General features: G+C 27.4%; 1 protein-coding gene across 2 annotated transcripts in view; it reads left to right on the top strand.

Moving 5' to 3' along the window:
• Positions 1-27,248, top strand: part of LOC101235649 (serine/threonine-protein phosphatase 6 regulatory ankyrin repeat subunit A) — a 133,213-nt gene that overhangs the window by 66,660 nt on the left and 39,305 nt on the right. For both annotated transcript variants that reach the window (XM_065812258.1, XM_065812259.1), the window contains exons 15-26: positions 2,970-3,086; positions 3,159-3,257; positions 3,358-3,456; positions 10,035-10,136; positions 15,739-15,837; positions 16,017-16,118; positions 17,598-17,699; positions 17,785-17,985; positions 18,068-18,163; positions 18,389-18,421; positions 19,745-19,852; positions 19,948-20,145. In XM_065812258.1, coding sequence (XP_065668330.1) covers positions 2,970-3,086; positions 3,159-3,257; positions 3,358-3,456; positions 10,035-10,136; positions 15,739-15,837; positions 16,017-16,118; positions 17,598-17,699; positions 17,785-17,985; positions 18,068-18,163; positions 18,389-18,421; positions 19,745-19,852; positions 19,948-20,145 — 1,356 coding nt within the window. The remainder of the gene's footprint in view (positions 1-2,969; positions 3,087-3,158; positions 3,258-3,357; positions 3,457-10,034; positions 10,137-15,738; positions 15,838-16,016; positions 16,119-17,597; positions 17,700-17,784; positions 17,986-18,067; positions 18,164-18,388; positions 18,422-19,744; positions 19,853-19,947; positions 20,146-27,248) is intronic.

Raw genomic sequence — 27,248 nt, forward strand, 5'->3', positions numbered from 1 at the left:
CTGTATTTCCTCATCAGCCTAGTTACTATTGACTTGCTTATTCCCATTTTCTGAGCCACTGCATCGAAAGTTGACCCATTCCTGTCCTGCTCAACCACCTCCAGCCGCTCCTCCGCAGTCAGCTTTTTCGCTCCAGTCATGATAATAATTTTATAAAAATAATTCTAAAATAAAAAAATTGTTTTTTAATACCAAGAAATATGAAATACATCATTAAACAATATTTAGAATGAAAAATAATACCAAATAAATGCTAAGTAAGTAAAATTTGTGACCCCCAATGCCAAGCCTTAATTGCACAATAAGGCCCATCATATTAACCTTCATTTTGCAAAATAAAACAATAAATAATGCAACCAATGTAAAAATTACAATTAATATCCACTAAAAACCGAAAAACAAATACAAAATAACATGGACTGGTAAGTTACAAGCCCAAAATACAAATAAATAAAGTATTATCAAATATATCAATTGTAAACAAAATTTAAAGGGACATCAGCTGAGCGCATAAATTAACATTGCCAAAATGTTACTAAAAATTAAAAGTCACAAAAAAGTTTAAAGTTCCTACACAAAGTAAACAACCTTGACATTAAAGAACTTGAAATCTGGTTGTTTTTATTTTTAAAACCTATTCTAATATCAAAATTTTGTAGTAAAAGTTGCTGGGTGCATGACTTTCTGCCGCCACTGTATATATATATATATATATATATATATATATATATATATATATATATATATATATATATATATATATATATATATATATATATATATATATATATATATATAAATATATACTCTATTTATTATTTTCCTCAAAAACATCTGTGGTTGTGCTAACATGTCCATTTATGTTTCTATATTTAATTAGCCTTTCATTTTCACCAATATTTTTTAAAATATTTCCAAGAGTAATTTAGAATTTCTTCTTGTTTCTCTTATCTGTTTGAGGTGCAAATACTTTGACTATTTAAGAATTAACCTTCCAACAGCTAAACACTCTCATTTTTGAGTCTCTTTTCAACTACACAATTTTTTTTTCTGTTGCTAAAATGCCAACTCCTGATGTTCCTTATTTGTTTTTCATCATATCCAATAATATAAGCACTACCTTTTCACTGAGTCTTCTGCAGACAGTATGTCAATTCTTCTACCTGCCATTTCTCTGCGCTTTTACCATCCACATTGACTGTTTTAACCTTCAATTTCACACTGTTTATTACATGGATACTTTCATCAGTCACTTTACAAGGTGTAAAATTAACCTTGGTAACATACTTACTACAGACCAATGATTTATTTCTGAAAAGATCAGACTCACATAAGCTACCATCAGACACACACCTTGTTAATTCATGTAACAAGCAATGCAATATTTTCTTTTAAAACTTGATGCAATTATAGAGAGAGATATAAACATGGCTAAACATGTTTCTTATAGAATTAGTTTAATGTAACATAATTAGAACCTTAAAAATTGGAAAGTTTAATATGGGAAAAAATGAAATAAAGAAAAGTCAGTAATTTTGTTAGTGTAAAAAAAAGATATTGTGAATAGCACAATTATTAGTTGTTATTAGTTGTTAACAGCATGATTTTTTTTGTCCGTTTATTTCACAATAAAATTTACAATAATAAGTTATAAACTCGCATAAATAAGCTTAGGCATCATTTGAATAGTTAAATAATTTGTCAAATAACACCCCAAGATATTGTATATGTTTAGATGGGAAAAGTCTTTTACCGTTAATTCTTACATTATCATTATCAATCTGCTTTTTTTGGAGGGTAAAAAATAATAAATTCAGATTAATTGATATTTAGAGAAATATGGTTACTATTTAATTAATGACTCAAATGATGGAGATATGAATAAACTTTTTTACAAAATTTCAGGAGTGATTTATTAATGCATAGAAGATTAGTGTCATCTGTGAAATGATGAACAATTGAATTATTTATAGAATGAGGCAGATCATTAATATATTTTAAAAACAGTAAAGGCCCTAGAACAGAACCCTGTGGAACACCATACTTAATAACTTTATTTGTGGATTGAGACCCATTAATCGATACAAACTGTGTACGATTTTAAATTTACTTTGATAATCATTTATTAGATATAAATTTTTAATTAAAATCTTAAGGTCAACTGTATCAAAAGCTTTTTGAAGATCAATAAAGATGCCACAAGTAAAAGAACCAATCACAATGAATCACAAAGAATCAATCACACCACAAGTCATATCAGTGATGCTAATAAGAACTCAATTAGAGGAAAGTAGAGTGTTTTAAACAAAATCCAATGTAAAAGTGATAAGATAAGATGATGTAAGAATGCTAAGAAAAGAGGATAAAGAAGATTCAATTTCCAGAATTTTAACTATTCATATTTTTATATGTATTACAACATTGTTATAATACTCCCTTGTTTAAACTATATTTATGAATATTTTTGTGGTAATACCTGCTTGTTTAAATTATATTTCTCTCTTGAACCATTTTTTCAAGTTTTTGCATTAAAAGTATATAAAGAGTAAATAAACAGTAAATATTTTTACTGAAAATTTTTTGTGCTTCTCTTACAACCAACAAAATTTTTTTATTTAAATTATTTGCAAATGTTGAAAGTAAGAGATAAAGTTCTCTGATTAATCCACACTCCTACTATCTATTTTCAAATTACATATTTATTATTTTCAATATTAATTATTTTCAAATATTTATTATCTTCAAATATTTATTATCTTCAAATATTTATTATTTTCAAATATTTATTATTGATAAGATAGTGCTTTACTTAGTAGTTTTTTTATTTTTTGTGTTTCAGATTTTGTTTACTTTGCAAATTTTGTGCATTTGGTTTACATTTGTTTTATATTACTTATTTATTAATAAATTTGTAATTATTTTCTAGCTGTTTTGGTACTCTAGTTGAATTATAGTTTTTATTTTTAAAGACAAAAGAAACCCCTGTACATTATTGCTGTCGGAATGGAAATACTGACATACTTCAAATGATTTTTGAATCTATGTCTGAAAAAGAAGCATCTCAAGCAGCAAATTTTAAAAATAGTGTATGTTGACTTTTTGTGTTTGTACACTTTTCAAGTATTTATAAGTTAATCTAATAAAAAATCATTTATTAGGATGGATGGACACCCTTGCTTGTTGCTTGTTATTATGGATACCACAGTATACTTCGTATATTGCTTGATAATGATGCAAGGGTAGATTTGTTTGATGAGGTATTGTTTTTTAAAAATAATTTAATAAAATTATAAAAAGATTATAAATTAAATTATAAATTTTGTAACAACTTTTGTAACATGATTTGTAATATATTAGAATGGCAAAGCAGCACTTCATGTAGCAAGTGAAAATGGGCATATTTTATGTGTGGAGCTAATAATGAAGAAGAGGGCTTATGTGAATGCAAAAACCAAGGTTTTAATATTTATAACTATATTTTAAAGCTTATATTTAAGGTATATAATTTAAATATATTATTATCCATATTATTTTACCAGGTAATGTCACAATACACTCCGAATTTTCAATTCTGAAATAACTTATTTCGACAAAATAAGTTTAAAAGTTAGAACATTTCATTATATGCGGTAGTGGTGTAGTGGTAGAGCTCTCGCCTCATAAGCGAGAAGTTTTGAATTTGATCCCCACCATGTCCATGGTAGTACCACGCTCAACTTGTTTTTCCGTACAGTGGCGTTGTTCGCCGAAGTTTGTGTTTTGGAGTTATAGAGTTGAGAGAGGGTTGTAACCACAAAAGTAGCCTCCTTGATTGTAGTGGCCCTCTTGGCCTTGGGGAGGTGAATAATTAAAGGAAAGAAAAAAAAAAATTTATGTTTTTGTTTTGAAGATGTTACTTTGTGAAATTTAAAAAACAGCATAACTATCAGCATGTATAATCAGTTTTATTTATGACTAAATACTCAAATAATAAGTCATAAAAAAAAAATTTAAAGAAATAAAATAGCAGTGTTCCATCCTTAAAAAAAAAGCTAATGTATGCATGGCTTTTTTTTTTTCTTTTTTTTACTTTTCAAAATGAGTCAATTATCATATAAAAACTTTCTTTTCAAAGAACTTTTCACACTTTATTTAGGATCTACTCATGTTTACAAATAGTTTCTGAAAGGAATATTAACTTTTTACTTTTTAATTAATTAATGAATTAATTTAACTAAGAATTTTAAAATATTTTTAGTCGAATTTTTCAAGAAAAAAAACATTAAATACTATATAAAAATATATATAAAAATTATAAATCATATAAATGTTTCCTTTTTTTGTTAACATGAACAAAGACTTCTTTATTTTAGTTTATTATCTTAATTATTTTCATGTCTCCATCTTTTTTATTTTAAAGTAATTTTTTATTCTATTTTTAAATAATAATTTTTGAAATAATTGAAATATATAGAAATATGGTTGTTTATTTTTTGTTTTATTTAATTATTTTATTTAGGTGTCTCTCTATTGACTAGTTTTTTTAGGTATCACTCTGTTGACTAGTTTTTAATTAAGTGACACCAAACCTAATTTTGTAAATTATAATCAAGTTTGTAATTTTTAATTTTATATTTAAATAAATAGATAAAAGTTTTATTATTATTTGTCTCTTATTTTGTATTTAATGGATATATATATATATATATATATATATATATATATATATATATATATATGTATATATATATATATATATATATATATATATATATATATATATATGTATATATATATATATATATATATATATATATATATATATATATATATATATATATATATATATATATATATATATATATATATATATATATGTATATATATATATATATATATATATATATATATATATATATATATATATATGTATATATATATATATATATATGTATATATATATATATAAATATATGTATATATATGTATATATGTATATATATGTATATATATATATATATGTATATATATATATATATATATATATGTATATATATGTATATATATATATATATATATATATATTAGGGTGGTTCAAAAAATGAGCCATGTCAAAACCTTTATGCTCTTGCTTTTTTGTGTTCCTTTTGCTCATAAGATAGGCCACAAAAAATATTTTTGGTGTAACGAAATTTCAAATTAGCTTAAATTATGAAACTTCATGGTCTTCACAAAGACCATAAAGTTTCATAATTTTAGCTAATTTGAAATTTCGAGTCGAAAGTGAACATACTTTGCACTTTTTGCTATTGAAATGCAATGGTAAATAAAATGTAGACAATTATTTGTAATAGTCCAGTGATATTCGTATATTCGAGTTCAACCTATAGTGTTTTGTTCTAAGTTCGGTGTTCGTCACAACAACAGTAGGCCTATCACTAACAGACGACTAACGCCTATTTATGTTTATCAAGTAGCGTAGCTTTCTAGGAAAGCATTTACAATGTTGTTCAACAACTTGAAACAGATATTGTTTCTGGTTTTTCTGTTTAGTCTGTGAGGAATTGAATGTAGTGGCTAAAGCAATGACCCTTTTAGCGCTGTCGTTGATTACTTTGAAAAATTCAGCAGTATTCTTTCAAATAATGAATGATAACAGTTCTGGCCACTTATCTACATCTTCTGACATAAAGGAGGTGTAAATTTGAAGGGCTGCAAAGAACAGGTGGGATGCAGGTCCAATGAATTGATCAAGAGTTTTCGTGTTGAAGTTTTCTTTTCCTGTATAACTAAATGATCTTCATTTCTTCCAGCTGGGTACTCTCGTAGTTGACTCTTCTGCTTTGTGTTCAGTGTCATCATGTCTGAGAAGAGGCTAAGAGGTACCATTTCTTCGCTTAAGTACATAATCATAATAAGTCATAAATGACGTCCAATTGCACCGGCAGCCGCCTTGGCTACTGCATCATTAGTTGAATAGTAGTCTGCAATGGCTTGAGTGAAGTTCAGATCATTACTCGGAGCATTGTATGCATTTGGAGATGTGATACAAGCCTTCACATAAATTAGTGTGACAAACTAACTGAACTCTAGGCAAGCACTGCTTTCATGCTTTGTCAGTTTGAGTTGGTGTTGAAACAGAAAGATTTTCAAATTGCATAGCAACTTTGACATCCATCTCGCATGATGGAATGCACCAGGAATTTTAAAACTAACACCTTTTGGAGGACAGTGTCTCAGGAAAATCAATGTGAGCTTAAGAAGTTCTTGGTAATCTTCTTGTCCTGCTAGAGCATTCTTTGCAAAAATGACCACATCATGCTTGAGGTAGTCAAGACTGGCATTTGAATGACTATCCATACAACACTTGTAATAACCTTGTTCTATTTGAGGCCAGAATTCCTGAAAACGATGAAATAGTGCTACATTTGGACCAGATGTCAGACCAAACAATTTCTTAAGCACGTTTTCACATACCACTTCAAGCAAATGATGTCAACAAGCAAGCCAGAGTAGATCTTTGCATAACTTCTCCAGTAAAACACAAGATCCACTTAAACAACTTGTGTTAGATACAATTCCAGCAATCTGCTCCATCAGATTCCACTTTAGTAAAGTTGCAAATGTTGACTGTGTCACCTGTTCTCCTGTTCCCTGTCTATTTTGGGGATGGCAAGAAGTTTCTCTGTGTGACAACCTGTTACCAGAATTACGATCTGGTCTTTTTTCTCTAGTCCACCACTGATGGCTGGAAGTAGTTTACCATCAACATGGATGACCAAGGGGCTATCAGCAGCAAATGAAGCCTTCATGTTGTCAGCTTGATGGATTCGGTGCATTCTTCTGCTTCTACGAATACCACTGGTAGACAGTGGCAGGATAGTTACAACTTGGTTGCTGAAGGTTTGTGCTGCTGCTGTGAGGATAAACGCAGCTTTTCTGTCACTAATATTTGTATGATCCAGCACTGCTGCAACCTCAGGTGTTAAAACATGCTTAGCCGCTACTTTTGCATGTTTTGGAGTCTTATTGAAGCTGGCTTGTTCTTCTCTAGATGTCTCATCTTGAGATGATTCAGCTTCAGAACTACTGAACAGATAAAGCTTCTGCTCCGGACGAGTTGCAGATTCAGCAGGACTGTTCTTTCTTTTTTCTTCTTTGGTTCGCCGTTCTACCTCTTTGGACACTCTTTTCGCCTTCCTCTCTTCTTTCTTGGACAACTCGGTATCCACACCACCCATGGCATACTTCCTTTCAGACTGCTGATCAATCAAAAACAGTTAATCTTCTTCAATTGTAATCAAATTCATCCAATCATGGTGAGAAATGTCAAACAACATGTTGATAGACTGCTCAAGCTCTGCTTCTTGGTCCATTTGCACAACAATTCTTCTACTTTTATTGCAATAGACATTCCGGTAACAGTCTAATAAATCCTTCAATTTTCTAATAATATTTCTCAGTTCACTCGTTGGAACCCTTGCTTTGGCTTAAATTTCACAAAGCTGTTGATTTGCAAGTTTAAAAGCTTCTTTTTGTAACAGTTTTTCATTTTTATGATGGTGAAAATAAACTCTCAAAACTTCACGAGTCGTTGGCAGCCTTCAACTGTCAAATGTATCTTGTGGCTCACCAATTAAGAAAACAGTACTTACAGCACATGTTACAGCCATTGTTATTTTTTAACCTTTATAAAGTAAGCAAATAATCATGGATCAGTATTATTCAGTAATTTTGACAATAATGTCTAGTACTTTACTTATAAATTGAATATTTGAGAAACTTATTGTGAAATTATAAATATCAAACTAGTGTGTAATTTACATAGAATATTTAATATTTATTATTTTTCACTGCATAGGATATTTAATATTTATAAATGTATTGTGCTATTTTTTTAAATAGCACAATACATTTATAAAGTAAGTTTGTTGGAATATATTTGGAAACAGTTGCATAATATTGCATAGCAATAGCAATGCATTAACCTGTAAACCAGTATTCCATACAAACTTCAGGTGCTTTGAGGCAGTACTAAATATAATAGTATCCGCAAAATATTTGACCCTTAGGCTACAGTGTATATATATATATATATATATATATATATATATATATATATATATATATATATATATATATATATATATATGTATATATATATAATTGATTTTTTGACGAGATTAAATAAAAATAACTACATGATTTTTACTACTAAAAGTTTCATGCGTTTAGCAATCATCAGGTAAAAAATACATTGTTTTTTTCGTTAAAAAATATACTCAATAAACATCGTGGCGTTCAAAAACAATTATAAAACTATAACTATTTGCGAGCGTGGTTCGGTTTTTTAATCTTTGGACTCGTGGTTGTCAAGCAAGAACTTGTTTTCGTGACAGCACTTAGAAATAATTTCTGTTTTTTTATTTAATAATTTTTGCGTACCTTTGTATGATATTATGCAAAGTTTTTCATGAAGGCAAAGCAAGCATTTTTTTGTTACGTTGCTGTAGGCGGGGACTTGTTTAATTATTGACCGAGTTAATTATGGTGTTATTTTTAAGTTTTCTTTTATCTGCCATATATACTTTGAAAGGTTGGTTGAATTTTTCATCTTTTTGTTTGTGAATGAGTGTTTGTGGTTAGCCCATCTTTTCTTCCATTCACTTTCTGCTAGGCCAATATATACTTTTTCTGGGGTGTTAGGGGGGGGGGGATACTATACATTTATAAATAACATTAGAGGCTCTATATTTTCCTATTATAGGGCAGTTTTCTTTCTTTATGCAATTGCAGGGTGGGTATTCTTTTGGTCTTTCTGAACTAATTTTCTTGTTGTGGCTTTTTATTATACTTTCGGTATTTTTGGTGCAGCTGTAACTCAATTTGATGGTGTTTCGATTGAATAGTTTACTTAAGGGGTGGGATGTTGGAAAGTGTTTGTCGATTAAGTTCAGGAAGATATGTCCGACATTGGTAGAGACGCTTTTACTGTAAGGGGGGTTAAACCATATTATATTTCTTTTTCTTGTCTTTTTTTCTCTTTTTTGGGGGTAATACTTTAAATTAAAATTAGTGAAGCCATTTCTTCTTAGTTTATCTTCATATTCTGGTATAGTTAAATTAAATGTTTTTTCATTCGAGGAATTTTGTGATAATCTGATGTTGATAGAGATGAGGATTTGCTTTATTATTTGCGGAGGGTGGTTGGAATCAGAGTGGATGTAACAAAGATATTCATTTGGTTTTTTGAAAGGTTGGTAGGAGGTTTTTTCTAAGTTAAAGGATACATCTAAGAAGTTGACTGCGGGTAGGTTTGTCTGGATCTCTATTTTAAAACCGATCGTTTTTATAACTCTAATTATGTTTTTTCGTATTCTATCAATTTGTGATTCAGTTTTTTTACGAAGTATCATCAGACCATTGTAACGATATAATCCAACGTCTTCTTTATTTATTATTTTAGATAGTGAGTCTAATATATATAGGCCCACCAGTTCACAAACTTCTGCACCGTCAAAGCAACTTATTATGACATCAAAGCAGTCGTGTGCTAAGTTTTTCTTCCATGTTTCGTTTTTAAAAAATAGCAAGGACTTTCTGCAATGTATGTATGTATGTATGTATATATATATATATATATATATATATATATATATATATATATATATATACATACATACATACATACATACATACATACATACATATACATATAGTTATACATATACATATAATTGTACATATACATATATTTATACATACATATATATATATATATATATATATATATATATATATATATATATATATATATATATATATATATATATATATATATATATATATATATATATATATATATATACATACACACACACACATATAATTATACATATATACATATACATATGTAATATAAAGAACCTAATAAAAATAAGTTTTTATTTACACAGTACTTTATTTTTAGTGTTTTCTTTAGAGTTAAATACTCACAAGTAAGTTTGTTAAATGTTTATTGTAGACTTATGTTATTAACATAGCTTTGATTTTAGTTGGGGATGACACCTGTTAGTCTTGCTGCTTCTAATAATCACAGTCAACTCATTGAGATGCTTGTTAATAAGTACATGGCTTCTTATGATATTCAATCTTTGGTGAGATAATTTATTAGATCCTTATGCCTTTAATTATTTAAATTTTGTTATTTTGTTATTTTGTTAATTTGTTAGATCCTTATGCCTTTAATTATTCAAATTTGTTAGATCCTTATGCCTTTAACTATTCAAATATTTTATTTAAATTAATTATAGATTTTTAAACTTTTTATGCGCTTTTATTGTTGTTCATTGTTTTATAAAAGTTTATATTTAGAAATATGAACTAAATGTATAGGGATCAATTAGAAAAAATTAATAAAAAATGAAAACTTTACCACAATTAAAAGCAAGCTATGAAAATGAAATTATGACAACCAGTAGTAATGTGTGGTTATGTTACCATATGAAATATGAAGTTTAAACTAAATGTATAGTGATCTATTATTTTTACAAATAATGCATCAGAACCTATATTGTTGTTTAAAGGCATTTGATAATTACAACAAATGGTCACACTAAATTTATATATAATTTATATGAAATTTAATAATAAATTAATAAAATATGTAATAAAAAGAGCTAAGTACAAATATGTTAATATTTAGTACCAATAACACTGTTTGGATTTTTCAGTTTTGAAAACTATTTTGTGCAGTTGTTCACAGCATTGTATATGTTGATAAGAAGGAGGTTCTTATCAAGTCATAGTTTGATAAAAATAGTTTTACTATCAAAAATGTTTAGTGTAATGTTCTATGATATCTGAAATATTGTTTATAAATAGTAGAAGAACTTAAATTTCATTGATTTCAATAACAATCATTGAACAAGATTGAAGTTTATTGATTAATACACTGCTAATTAGTAGAAATTTACTTTTTAACCAGTTCTATATGTTCAAGATATAATGTGTTAGTATCAATTAATGCATATGTTCATATACACTCAACCCAATATACTTGAGTGTCATTAGTGATATAACCACACATTACTGCTGGTTGTCATTTTATTTGTATAGCTTTTGATTGTGGTTTAGAGTTAATTTTTTTAAATTGTTTTTCTCCAATTGAATTATTAGCATTTTTATTGTATTTTTTGTGTGCAACTTTTAGTATTCAGTATATAAATATATATATATATATATATATATATATATATATATATATATATATATATATATATATATATATATATATATATATAAATAAATTAATGTTAGAATCAATTTTTTTTATATAAATCAAATATGTATAACCTTGTTGTGCTTTTTTTCTTATACTGATTAATATTTTCTTATCTCCTAAAATCTTTTATTGCTTTGACCAAGTTTTTCTACTATTTAAAAATGTGAAAACAAATGTTTCTTTTTTTCCGGGAAAAGCCACAACATCAAAGTAATTACATTTAAGCAGTCAACAGCCTAAACAACTAAAAAGATTTTTTACCAACACAAGCTTGTACTGAAGTTATTTTTCGAAGATCAGTTTTTTAACCACTGAAATGCCATATAAAAGAAAAACTCATTAAGATTGTCAGCAATCTGTATGCTTCTTTTGTTTTTCAAAATGTGACAGGCATATTTCTGATTTCATCAAGGAAAGAATACTAGGTTGTTTTTTTTCTGGAAATTCCATTGATTTTAAGGATGATAGAGTTCCATTGGGCATATGCAATTCCTGCAGAGCAATGGTACAAAAGCATGGCAAGGAGATAGAAACTTGCCTCTTCCCAAGCCACATAACTTTAACAAAGTGATTATTAGACCACAGACCAGACGATATGATTCTTGTAATTGTTTAATAGGCCAGGTTGGCTGACTATAAGGACATTCTACAAAAGCTCACTTCAACCAATCAATATTTGAAAGAACCATCAAGTAGCTTTGATAAACTATGGTCAAATTGCGTCCTCTGTAATAACTCAAAAGGTATCCTCTCCACAGGGCACAATTAGGTTGAGCAGAGAAAGTGGTTTAAGCTTTAACTATTATTTCAGGTCCCTCCAGAGCTCAGTGCATATTAAGAACTTCTCTAACTACTTTGAACATGGTTCAAGTTCAAATCAATACTGGTCTTTCGAATAAAAAGATGCAAGAACTGGCTGTAACATTAAACAAGACTACAAATTCAAAAATCTTTCCTCAAGCTCAGCTTGAGTGTTTTCTCCAATGGTGGATGTCAAAATGTGAAAACAAGTTCAGCCTCCAATGACAAAAGCTTACTGACTGTAGAACATGGGAAAGAAACAAGTGCCAAGCATCAGCTACTTGTTGCTGTTGCTGAAAATGTTTCAGAAACTTATGAAAATGTCAAAAAAAAATTTTAAGTTTATTCGGGAAAATTGATGTGCCTTTCTTTATTGCATGTGACATGAAGTTAGCGAATATCATCTGTGGTATTCAGTCTCACTCAAGCAAACACCCTTGCTGTTGGTGTGATGTTAAATTTAGTGACTTCAAAGAACAGGGAACTCCAAGAAACTTCAGATCCATTAGGATGCAATACAAAGCATTCATCGAAAAAGAGAATGGAAAAATGTGCGCAAAGGATTTTCATAATGTTGTTCATAGCCCATTGTTTGACCAAGAAGATGTCAAACAAGTTTTTGAGTTTATTCCCCCAATGGAACTTTATCTTCTCCTCAGAATTAAAAATCATCTTTACAAATTAATGCTAAAGATATGGCCTAAAGGCAAAGATTGGTCATTACTTCTCAAATTGAAATTACAACCTTATCATGGTGGAGAGTTTGTTGGGAATGATTGTCATAAGCTTTTGAAGAATATGGATGTTTTTGCAAAGTATTGTTGAAAGAGAAAAGGCAGACCATATGCTTGGTTTTATGAAAACATTTCAACATTTTAAGAGTGTTGTTAGTTCCTGTTTTGGAAGGACATTAAATACTGCGTATGTTCAACATATCAAAGACTTTAAGAACTCATATCTTCAACTCCCAGTTTCAGTCACCCCAAAAGCCCATGCAGTGTTCTACCATGTTCCTGAATTTATTGCTCTAAAGGGTACAGCATTGGGCATTTTTAGTGAGCAATCAACAGAAGCCTTGCATTCAATCTTCAGTGCTTAATGGGCTAGGTACAAAAGAAACCCTGATCACCCTGGTTATGGAGGCCAGTTACTGAAATGTATTATTGACTATAACAGCAAGCATCTTTAAATTCGATTTTTTAAATAATTATTTTTTTTTAAACAGTCAAACAGTGATTTCTAGAATTTCATTCTAGAAATACTTGATATAGCATTTGTTGATAAGAAATATTCTTGTCTGAAATTTTTATTTTTATTATAAACTATATTAATTTATTTATAGTTTCATAAAATATCATAAGTTTACAAAAAATTAATCAGAAGTATATATCTTATTTTGCACTAAATAAAAAAATCTCAAATCGCAAGAACATGAACATGAAGAAAAAGTAATAAACGTCATAACACAACCATAATTTTTTTTAAAGGAAATCATTTCATGTCTGTATGTATGTGTTTTTTCAATAGGAGATTAAGGTTAAATGGGATTTTCTTTTGTTTGATTTCTTGTTAAAACCCATTTCAGTAAAGTTATATTTCTTATTTAAATTTAAAAATGTTGTTATTATTGTGTGTGTTTCCAATATTTAGTCAATCGTTTTAAACAAAAACAACAAAGCAGACCTGTGGGTTTAACAACTAAAATATGAAGAGGTTTTTGTGTGCTTTAAATTCAGAACAATTAGAAAAAATACCTCTAACTATGTGTTTTCTACCCCATATTTTATACAAACTTGGACAAAAAAAGCACTCTTTTTGAAGACAAATTACACACAAACATAAAGTCTAACTATAGAATCCCATGTCCACTAGTCACTTGATATTGTTACTAAATTAGTTGTTTGATGTAACTTTGAATCTTTAAAAAGCATAAAAACCACAAGAAGCTGCTATATTTTGGCCGTTTTTTCAAAGGTGAGATTCCTACTTTAACAGCTATATCTTTGTACAGATAAAAGATATCTTGCTTCTATTTTTTTTGCCTGAAAGATACATACCAAGGCTTCATTCTATTAAATTTTGAAACTTTTATAGTCGATAATAAGGTTAGAATAAAAATGTAAAGCACCCATTGTCTCTTTTTAAAGAGGCTTTTAATGCCATAACCTATATTTTAAGTCCCTGAACACAAACCACAAGAGCTGATTTTTTGTCAGGTTATAGCAAACACATATATGTAAAGAATTTTTGATATTTTTTAAAGACTCCACAACCAAAAAGTGAAAAAACAAACAAAATAGATTTCCAACACGGCTCCAAGTGTGATCAGTAGTGCAAAGGGCTTTAAAACTTTAAATGTGTTTTTCTCCTTTGGTTATAGAGATTAGATTTTAATTTTTACATCTGGTGATACCTGAGACCTTGCAGATTAATACCCCATTGGTCGTTTTTTTGGTTCTCTAGGTTGGACCATTTTTGGATAGGTATGGAGAGCAGTCTTGTGAGTGAAGAGATCCTTATTTTATTTTCTTTATTTCTTTAGCAAGAGTACTCAATTAATTATATCAGAGTTTTGTATATTTATTTGGCAAGATAAACTAAAAAGTAATGTTCATGGATAATCTAATTTATATATATACAAAAAAATTCTTTAGACATTTTCTTTGGGTTTTCACGCAAGCTACTCATTAATTTATTAAAAACTCTTTTAATTTTTTCTTTTTTATTTGATAAAAAATTTGATAAACAAAGAGCTGTATAAGTTTTACTTCTTATTAAAAATATTTTATATTTTCTTACTGTAATAGAATGCAGGAAGTTGCAACAATTATTACAAAAAATAAAGATTCCACAATAAAAGTGTTTATATAATAATTACATTTTTTTTTAGCAGAACATGTAAATGCGCATATATTTTTTAAATTTTGTTCAAATTGAGACAAATTTATATAATTCATTGTAATTGGCGTATAAAATATATAATTTCTTGCATAATATAAAAATTTATACACAGTTTAGTGCATTATAAGTTTATATTATATAGTTTTAGCAAATTACCAAATTACATTGTATAACTTCAGCAAATTGAGCATTTATATTATATAGTTTATGCAAATCAAAAAAAAGCAGTTAAAACATTCAGCAGTTTATTATGCAATAATTGGTTCATTTCTAAAATGACAGCATTTGTCACCTTAGTTACGAACATTTGTCACCTTAGTTACAACGGTAATGGTTTTTTTTTTATAAACAACTGAAGCTAATTCTTATTTATTTGATGTAGTTTGCAAGAATTTTTAAATTTTCTATTCAGTATCTAAAAATAGAGAGAAAAAAAAGGTGGTTTATATTTATTAAAAAAGTTGTACCTTTGTGAGAGCTGAAAGTTGCTCCTCTAAATCACTTCAGGGAAGTGTGGGCGAGAACTAAACCTCTCACAACTCCACCAAACTTTTGTTATATATATATATATATATATATAGATAGAGAGAGAGAGAGAGAGAGAGAGAGAGAGAGAGAGAGAGAGAGAGAGAGAGAGAAAGAGAGAGAGAGAGAGAGAGGAGAGAGAGAGAGAGAGAGAGAGAGAGAGAGAATACTGCATCAATATTATATACAATATTTTTTGAAAAACTTCTTTATTTATTTCTTTAATTTTCTTTTTTTTTCACTTTTAGTTAAAACGTTCTGCACTACATGTTGCTTCAGAAAGGGGTCATTTAGAGGCATGCAAGGTTTTGATTCATCTTGGTGCTGATCCAATGCTAGCTGATATTGTAAGAATTGTTTTTATTCGTTGTAGTAATTTATTAAAGTAACAGCAAAAACTTTATTTTTTATATTTTTATTACAATGATTAACATAAACTATAAATAGATGAAAATTTTTGATTTCAAAAACTTTATAGTTTTTTTATTAAGCTAGAAAATTATTTATACGATATTTTTTTCTACAGAATCAAGCTGCACCAGTTCATCTTGCAGCTGAAAATAACCATCCTGATGTTGTTAAAATGTTCTTAGATGTACGTCCAGATCTTTCAAATTTCATCAATAAGGTATTTATTGTTTATGAGTTTTTGAAAAAAAGTTTAAAAAATTTTTTTGTCAGTAAAGTTTGTAGAACTAATAGATGTTTTATCAGTTAAGTACCAAATTAAAGCATTTCTTGCGCTTATTGTATTGCGCTTACAGTTTTTTGATAAAGGTTTGATAAGTTTTGGATTATAAATTTATTTAAACTTTTAACCAGACTTTTTTAATGCATCCTGATAAAAATTGGCAGAGTTTTGAAAAATAGTTTCATTAGATGAATTAACTGACAGCCTTAACTCTATAGAGCAAGAAAATTGCTTTAAAAAGCTATGAGGTTGATTGGAATCAACATGTATACAACTTAGTTCATCATTTGGTTTACAAAATGGTCTAAAAGATTGGTCATTGAGGTTAAGTGTGTTGTCAAGGAAGTTCACAACTTTCATTTTACATTTTATAGAGATAAAAAGATTATTATTTTTAAAAATTTGAATAATATGTTTCTTTATTGTATCCATGAGGTGGCCGCTAGCATTTTTAGGCTACCATACCATCGTCTTGGTATAAGCCAAAATCTGTTTTGTTATAACGCTGGGAAAGCTGAAAAAGAAGAAAAATTCCGACTCTATCACATACCTCTGCGCCGTCAAAACCATCAATTGCAACATCAAACAAACCACTGTTCTTTTTATTCCAAGGTTGCTCATTATTAAAGAACAATGATTTGGCTTGTTTTTATTATTAGTTTATCTTCGTTTTTAATTTTTACATATTTCTCAGCAAATTTAATCCTATCATTGAAAAGATTTTCATTGATAGAAGGATAAAAATCAATGTCAAAAGTTTTACAAAATTTTTTTAATGTTTGTTTTTAATACCTTTGAACCAATATAAAACGTTTTGCATGCTTTTTCATCGATTGAGACAGAATATTTTTTACCTCAACAATAATTAATACTAGCAAAAAAATGAAATTGGAAGAATCAGTAAATCTATTTTATCCAGCATTATAGAGAGGAGGTACCAAGGCTACTATGATGGTAAAAAAATATGTATAATTATAAATTTATTTAAGTTATTAATAATAAAATTATTTGACTTATTTTTTAAGAAAAAATAGTTTGTAAGTATCAAAAAAACTGTGATATAAACCTTTAATTTAAATGAGTAGCAAGAGTAGGAGGAGCTGGTTAACTTGCAGTAGTATCAAAATATAAATACTCAATTTTTAACTGCAAAGCAGATTAATACTAGATAAGGTATCCAGTTGTAAAAAGTTGAATTAACACTTATATAATACCATATCTAAATAAGGAAATAGCATTATGGAAACCCATCTGACTTACAAAAGTGTGGTACCATGAGTGTAAGACTTTAAAAAAAAAATTGTTTCCACTAGGTCAAGAGTCACTGTTATGGGAAGCTACTATTTGTTTAACAGTATAATTTTTTCATTTTCTTCTTGATTTTATAGTGCAATAATTTTATAACATATTATAAAGGATGGCAACAACTGTGCTCATATTGCTGCAGCTAAAGGAAGTTTAGAAGTATTAAAAGCTTTAATAAAAGTAAACAGCACAATGGCATTTTCTAAGAGTAAGGTAAGTCTCTATATTATAACTTAAACAGAGTATAATATTTTAGTTATAAACTTTATTTTAATTAAAATTAATTTTGTTGATTCAGACCACATTAAGGACGCCCTTACATTTGGCTGCAATACATGATCATGCTGACATTATTCAGCTACTCATAAATCAAGGTGTATCACTGCTAGAAGAAGACAAAGATGGATTAACTCCTCTTCACCTTGCTGCCAAGTATGGTGCAAGAAATGCTATTGAATTGTTTAAAGGAAAAATATCATTTAATGTATTTAGTTCTAAGGTATCATTAGTAGTAAGTTCAAAATGTAATGTATAAGCAACCTGTTTTATTTAAACAATAAATATTTTGAATGTTTTTATAGACTGGCATGAATCCTCTTCATCTAGCTGCTGAATTTGATCAGGCGGAGTGTTTGGTTGAACTTATGTCCAAAGTGCCACCAAATATAGCCAGTGAGGTTATGACACATTTTTTGCATGGTTAAAACAGATTTAACATATTTTTTTTATAAATGATAATTCATTAAAAAATCATTGTAAAAGTTTTAATTGTATCTGGTTGTTATCTTTATCAGTTTTAAAATTGTTTATGTTAGTTAAATAGCTTTCATATAATATTTATCTTAATATTTCTTGTAATAGTTTTATTGTTTTTTATACTTTATATATATATTTTTTTTAAGTGTCCTGCCGGAAAAATACCAGCTGAGACTGAGGTAAGTGGCAAGTGTAATATTTTACAATTATCAAATACAATGTTTCAGCAAATATCTAAAAACATAATGAAAACAAATGAAGAATTGCAAAATTAAACAAAAAATTATTTTACCTCTTTTTTTATTACAATTTTAGAAAATATCTAAAAACACAATAAAAATATATGAAGAAATGCCTTTTGATTGTAGAAAAACTTTTATTCTGAATTTAACCGGATATTTTTTTTTCAAAAAAAGAAAAAGTTTTTTTGAGTGACACATCTTTAAGTCTGGCAGTCTTTTTGGTTGACAGTGAAATCTTTTTAGTTTGATTATATATAAGGGAGAGTGGGGCACCATGAAACATTGTAATGGTAAAGGCATCATAAGAGTTGTGACAACCACTTTTATATGGTGAAGCTGTTGTTACTAGAGCTGTGTTTTGACAAAAAAATTATATCATTTGATATCATTAGGCCTGCAAGGGATTGAATTTTTTTTTGATGTCAGTAATTTATTAGTTTTAAAAATTACCAAGTTTTATTCAATGTGTCTATCTGTAAGTAACATTACAGTAACATTTGATATAGTTTAATATAGTAAAGAGCTTATTGATTTTAGTAAACTAAAATCAATAAGCTCTTTACTATATTACTATATAACAAAACTATTAAAAAAACAAGTTGATACCAAAAATAAAGCAATTGTTTTCAATTAGCAAGTATGGTGTAACTTTATAGCATAACAGCATTTGTGGGGGGTCCTAAAACTGTAGAATTTAGAGCTCAATTATGTCATAAACACTCTTAAAAATCTTTTCTTTTAATATTTTACTTTTTAAAAGATTTATGTAAAAATAATATTTAGAAATCTAATTTCCATACAAAATCATTAATTATTGATGCTTGAGAATGATATTTAAAATAATATTTTATCTGGATTTCTTAAATGTGATTTCGATCATTGGATGCATTAATTGGGTTATAGTTATTAATTTTTTTGTTTTTTAAGTAAATGTCTGCCTTTTCTTTAAGTTTTACGTTTTTTATTTACTTTTTTAATGATGCTCATAGGTTGCATCAAGATACTCCAAGGGTGGGGTACCTTGATACAAATTTCTAATTTTACTTTAAGTAGTCTCAGATGTTTAACCTGTTATATTTTAGTAATAAACAAATTTAGTTTGTATAAATTTAATCCTCAAATTAAACCATTCGTCTAAAAAAAAGACTAAAGAAAAATTGTAACAAAGCAAAAATTAAAAGTGTATCATGGTGCCCCACTTTCCTTTATTCATTTTATAAATTGAACTTCAATTGTTCATAAAATATGTTTTTGTTCCAGCATGGTTTAACATGTTTACATTATGCAGCAAAAAATGGGCATGAGGTAACTCTCAGACAACTTTTAAATTCAGATGGTGTAGTGGTTGAATATCCAACATCAAAAAAGGTTTTTTTTAAATGTTAGTAATGACAATTGATGATAAACCAAGATCATCAGTTGCATTTAAAATTTTTTCATCTTGGTTATTTACTTTGCTTTAGGGTTTGCTATCGATTCATATGGCAATAGCAGAAGGTCATGTTAATGTGACAAGTATTTTGTTGAGTCGTTCAGCAGAACAAATCAATGCTAGATGCGCTATTGGAAGAACAGCTCTTCATTTTGCAGCTGGTAATAAACATCTCGACCTTGTGCAACTTCTTTTAGGACAAGGTGCAGAAATTGATGCACAAGATAAGGTACATTAATTGTGTGAGTTTTTTTTAACTTTTTTTTAACTAGCTTAACTAGATTTAATTCAAAACATTTTTTAGTTCAAAATTTTTGCACCGAAGTTTATTTAAATACTAATTTATCATCCGCACTAATCATAATAGTGATTATAATATATATAATAGACTATTGATGGATAGTTGACCGTTTAAATTGAAACTCATTATTACAAAAGACTAACTAGGATGAACAGTGAACCACAAACAAATAACAAATTTACTTGGTAGATTTATTTGTCAATTGTGAATCATATTATTTTTAGTTATTATTTGTTGTAGGACAACCTGAATTATGCCGATGTATGTTAAAATAAAACAAAACTAACCACTATGTTGTTTAGAAAATAAAACAAAAGCTAACCATCATGTTTTTTATAAAAGAAAACAAAAATTAATCACTGTTGTTTGGAATACAAAACAAAGGCTAACCGTCATGTTGTTTGTAAAAAAAAATTCATTTTTATTAGTATCATCAAAAAAATATTTAAATAAAATGTTTAGAATTTCACAAAATTTCTAAAAGAAATAAGAACAGAACTTATCAGTTTATCTGAATATAAAACTTAATCAATAGATATTTATTTTGATCAGATATTTATTTTGATCAGATATTTACTTTGATCAGATATTTATTTTGATCAGATTTATTTTGATCAGATATTTACTTTGATCAGATATTTATTTTGATCAGGTATTTATTTTGATCAGATATTACATTAAAGAAATGTTTACTTTTTAACACAAAATTATTAAATAAAATGAAAAAAATATGTAACAGTTTTATAATAGAAATTAGAAAGGACTAAATTTTCTGGATTAAAGATTCTAGTACACATTAGTCAACCTTATTGCACTATGTAACACAATTATTAATAAGATTGCACACATTAGTCTCCAGACATACTCTTCTATCATTTTTTCCATTGTAGTAGCTGACAACTTTTCTGTAGCAGTTCTATACTTTTCTCTCAATAATTCTGAATTTATATGAAGTCCAATAAAAATTTCACTTTTAGTTTTGATTTCAGATAATTTTAAGCTAAACTCTCAAAGGCACTTAAAAGCAACTGATCTTGATTGAGAGCCTTCACAAACTGCTTCATCAGTTTATGTGTAATTTAAAAATATTTTTGATCAACAAGTAGCTTCCACGAGATATTCTGAGATCCTAGTTTTCTTTTTAGTGTAGTGGTGAAGATTGCTCTACTGTTCAACAGGCACGGAAATTGAAATTTAATAAATCTACCCATTAATATTTAATAAAACCACTTTTGACATCAAGCAAGAAAGTCACCATCTTAAAATCTGCAATTATTTACCCAGAAATATTGTTGTATTTGAGAGCATCTAGTAGGACTTTTACACTATAGTAATCCTCAAACAGGGTGAACAGGATGGGAGCATTGTCCGCAATTTAAACCTTTAGTAGAGCTATCTATAAAGAGTTTCCAGTTTATGGGTTCAAGTGACACCTGAGATGTGTTAAACTGCCCAAGCACATCATGGTTAAAGCAAACACTATCACTAAGAGTATAAAAGCTTTAGGTTTGCCTGTTTTCTGACTTATATAACATGCAGTTCTTTCTTGACCAAGTTTCACTGTTCCATACTTGTAATAAATAACTATGCATTAGACTTGGTCAGACCCATATCTGTAGCTACATCATTCACTTATATCTACATCATTCTTTTTATTTTGGAAAATGAGGAACATGTTAGGCACATAATCTAATTCCTCAGCTGTTGCTTGAAAATATAAGAACTTACTGTCTTTATTCACAACAACAGAAAGAATTAGGATGGTGTAAATTTTTAAAGCCATCTATTTGAAACAATTGATAATTTAGGTGGTAGAGTAGGTAGAAACAGGATTGATAAAACAGAATGTTTTCTGCAACTTCTTAAATTTGAGATAATTGATATTTGTAAAATTATAAATTAAATTAGAGAACAATTTTTTTTTTTTTGTAGCTTTGAAAAAATTTAATACCAATTTTTTTGAATTTATAGAAAATAAATTATTTAGTATCAAAATTAATTCCAGAATTAATTACATAATAAAATAAAAAGTGCTTTATAAAAGTAATAATACTATTACTTTAATAATACAGTTAATACAGTTAATTTTCGATTTTTACAATAAAATGAATCTATCTCCATAAAATCTATTACCAGTGCAGATGCACTGACAATAAGTCGTCGAATATTGCTATTACCAATGCGCCAATTTTATTATTGCGATAATTTTATCACATGGATATTTTAAGCGCGTGACTATTCCGTTCTGTTTATGTTTTTGTTCTGCTTACATGAATGCTGAATTTATGTCCTAATAAGTTGGTTTCTATAAGAGTAATAATTATATATATGTATATATATATGTGTGTGTATATATATATATATATATATATATATATATATATGTGTGTGTGTGTGTGTATATATATATATATATATATATATATATATATATATATATATATATATATATATATATATATATATATATATATATATATATATATATATATATATATATATATATATATATATATATATATATACAGGGCTTGTGATAAAGCGGGCGCCGCGCTCGTGAAACATGCCTGTAAATGGTATTTTTAAACCTTCTAACGTGATAAACAACACTGGCTCAACTTATAATGAGAGTATAAAATCACACTCGTTCAAAAGTTTGGGATGGAAAAAATAATAAGTTTTTATATGGTTTTTTTATAAAATATTTGTTATTAAATTTTTTAGGTAATGATAAAGCTTGTTGATTCAACAGTAAAACTCCGTCTTCCTTATATTTATATCTTTATACGAAGTACTTATATAAAATGTAAGCATTATGTCACTCGCTTTCTACACGTTTCTATTTTGCTGTTTTGTCAGCATTTTTCCGTTTTGCACTAACATAATGAATGAACAGTTTGAAGTCATTACAGCTAATTTCAATAATGGAATGTTAACTATTTTAACGAAGTGTGCGTGGAAACACAATGTGAATATAAAAATGTGCAAATGAAATGGGAATATAAAATTAGGAAATAATCCTAATTTTCTATTTTATATTTATAAAAGTTAAAGCTTCTGAATATTTTTAATTTTGTAAAAATGTCAAGTAAGATTTATTTGATTTGTTGTTGATAATATTCCACACGTCGTTTATCATTAAAATAATATTTCACGATGGAGATTTTTTTAAATTCATTTTTGTATAGAGTATGTTTTTTATTAACTTGTGTTTGTTTAGCATTCAGTTTTGAAAATGAAAAAGAGGAAAGACCGCTGACAACAGTTAAGGGGAAAATCTTTTATTTAACCTACAACTAATAGTTTTGAAGAAGAATTTCAAATTATTCTTGTGTTATAATCTACTAATTTTTTGACGATAAAAAAAGCGTTATTTAAATAAGAAATTATAAAAAAAATGTATTTAATAATTATTAAATAATTTACGAAAAAAATTAATTATTAAAAAAATATCAAGAAATATAAAAACCGTTAATCGTAAATATTAAGTTAACAGTGTTTTAAATACATATCAAAACAACAAAAGCAAATAATTTTAGCCATGAATTTATTCTTCAATACTATTATAAGAACTTATTTAGCACTTGTGTTTTTGTTTGGTTTTGTTTTATTTTACCATTAATAGTTTAAAAAAATAGCGATCTTGCGCAAATAAAAAACAAGAGGCTGGGAAGTATAAAAAACTACATTGTTGAAGTGGTATAAATGCGCTGTTGTAGATACTGCTTTAAACATTGACAAATAAAAGTCGTATAATAAATAAAAAGCTTTTTATAAACACAGTCTTCTGCAATTTTCAAATTTCAAGATCGCTCTCGCAGTCCTGACCCCGAGCACACATAATTGCACTCGATGACAAAATATTATAAATTTACGAGCGTGATATAACACGCTTGGCGATTTTCTTCATCCCAAGCCCTGATATATATATATATATATATATATATATATATATATATATATATATATATATATATATATATATATATATATATATATATAATATTATTACAATGTGTTATTTATGATGATATAGAGAATTGATATATTATGAAATATGTAGTTGTCAATCTTTGTTAAATTTCTAAATGTCTTTCGATAATCACAATTTAAAATATAAAAAATTGTGCAAAAGTTTTTAAATTTCTTCATTAAATTTTCGAAAGTTCAACTGTTTATTTATATTTTTAAGATATCTAAGAGAAAAATAAAATATACTAAATTGCAAGAGTCTGACTTTATATCGATCCAAATATGTTATGGTGATCATTATTCTGCATGTTGCATGCTATGTCAGAAAATCTTTTTTATAGTCAGTGGAAATAGAGCAAGGACGCCAAGTAGTAATGCAAATATCAAACTTCATATGTCAATGTTTAAAGAAAGTAAGGACAATAAAGATAAAGATTTAATGGTTTGTTACACAGTTAAGAAAGAGATTTTAAAATCTGAGACCTTCATGGTTTTAAGTATGTTGAATCTAATAATTCATTTGACTTGATCAATCAAGATGTTTTCATATTCAAAAATTGCCAAAGGATTCAAACAAAGCAAAACAAAGTCCTTATGCGCCATTCAGTCTGGAATGTTTTTATATTAAAGTTATTGTTATAGGATTTGAATTAAACTCTTTTCAAGTTTAGATATAACAATTCAACGATTTGTTAAATGTGATAGGTATGTACAATATTGGTCTAAAAAATTAACTGCATTAAAGTTACATTCTATGGATTTGTCATTGTATGTGATTGTACAGCTGAAAAGTTGTAAGAACATTTCCTTGAGTTTCTCGTGAAAGTTAAGCTTAATATAAAATTTATGCAACATACACATCAGTGTGGATGGTTCTAATATAAATGCTTAGTTTGATAGACTTTTAAAGCTGTAATATAAATTAAAAGTTTGATTTGGTACTTGCATATTATTAACCCTAACCTTGAAAAATTTAAGTAGAGATTTTCTTAAAAATTATAAATGATCAAATATCATCAAAGCAACAAAATGATCCAGTTATTCAAATTACTAGAGAAATGTTAAAATCTGTAAAATCATCTAGAATGTGATATTAAGTTGCGTTTGAAAGTCCAAAAAAAGTAAAAACATTATTAACTGTAAGTTCAAAAAGAAACATTGAAAATGATGGCATTCAAAAAAGAAACTAATTCAAGCACCTGCTGATGATTTAATGAAAAGAAAAACTAGAAGAACTTGATAGTTTAGAAAATCCTTTAGGTTTAAAAAGAAACTGCTATTTATATTTTAAAAATATTTTTCGTAAAAGTTTATTTTTGTTTATATAGTTTCATAAAAGAGGATGATTCCGATCAATTATATGTAGTTATTTTTATTTTGCAATATTAACTAGTGTTGTAATTGAATTTGATTAAATCAACTAGAAGTCACTTATAATTAAAACTTTAATTAAGTGACTTTTCTAAAATAATTGAAAATAGTTAATATTGAAAAAATTGAATAGTCAATCAATTATGGATTTTCTACTAATAGACTAAAAGTGGGTTTTAGTTGGTTAATCATCATATTCTTATTTCTAAATTTGATATGAGATTTCTGACTTCAGTCTGATTTCAAAAATGTGTTAATCAATTTTGGTCAACTTTTGAAAGTATATTAGTTAAAAAATATTTTGATTAAAAAATTTTTCTTTTTTAATAAAGAAGATAACAAAAAAAATTACCTGTATACCAATATAGTACCTTTTTTTACTATATCGTAACTGTGAAGCTTAATGCTTGATTAGAATCATGTTTTTTTTTTTGGAAAGAAAATTTCACAACTAAATTTACTAAAATTAAAAAATTTAAACAGAAAATATTTAACCCACCTCCTTCCTCCAAAAAAAAAAGTTAAATAAGTTCTGATCATCCAAATAGCACAATATCAATTCTAGACAACCTTCATATAATTATAAACACTTCTTCAAAAATTCAAATAATTTGGAGTATATATTATGAGTTATGAACCGCGCCGGTTGAAAATTGTTGATTTAAAAAAAAACGTATTTAAAGATTTTTACAATAAAATCTAAATAATAAATTACAATGCATATAAGTAAATAAAAACCAGCACCTTAAGAATTCACTTCTTTTCACTAGTTTTGTCTTTAAAAGCCTTTCTTCTATCAGGGTTAGGGTTTTATATTTGTATCTCCATTCAGTATATTGCAACCCTTTGAACTGTTCTGACGTACAAAACATAGCGGCTAGACCAATAGGTTCCATAGAACCAGATGATCCTTAACAATTTTTATGTCACAAAAAGCATAGTATTTGAGTCTTTTTTATTCTCTCAAGTATCATACATGGTGCAATGCTTACTTTTAACACAATAATTAATACATTTCCCTGATTTAACACAAATTAATGAAACAAATCCATTTAATGACAAAAACTCTCTCCTCTGCCATGAAGCATCACCTGATAAAGCTACATTTGATGCTTAGTCATCTCCTTCAGTTCAACTGCTGCTTTTTTTAATGTCACATGAGCAACAGGTACATTAACTTTAGCAATTTGATCCGGTGTATTATGAAAGGTTGCTGGGCTATTGATGGAACCATGTTCATGAATCCAAAAACTCTATTAATTACAAACAGACTTTTGTCTATTTTGCAAAATTCTATTACATTCCTTGAATTAATGGGTCTGTGCAAGCTTTTGCTAGTGTGTGTCACATGATAGAGCCGAAAATATTTATCTTCGAAAATATCACCAAAATATTTCACAACTGAAAAATTTAGAACCGAAAAGTACACTTTCATTGCAGGATCGAATTACAAAATCCTTTCTTGCGTCGAAAGTTTTAGAACCGAATTTTACAACCGAAAAAATTTGGATCGAATTACAAAATTCTTTCATTTTTTATTTTAATTTAATTTAAAAACTTTATTTCACAACTTTCGATCGAAAATTCGATCAAAATTTTTTAGGTTCTAAAATTATTTATGACATTTCGATTGATAATTCGATCGATTCGATTTTCAGTTCTAAATACAATTATGACTTTCGATGTAA

Source organism: Hydra vulgaris, chromosome 12 (assembly GCF_038396675.1).
Source record: "Hydra vulgaris chromosome 12, alternate assembly HydraT2T_AEP".
Taxonomy (NCBI): domain Eukaryota; kingdom Metazoa; phylum Cnidaria; class Hydrozoa; order Anthoathecata; family Hydridae; genus Hydra; species Hydra vulgaris.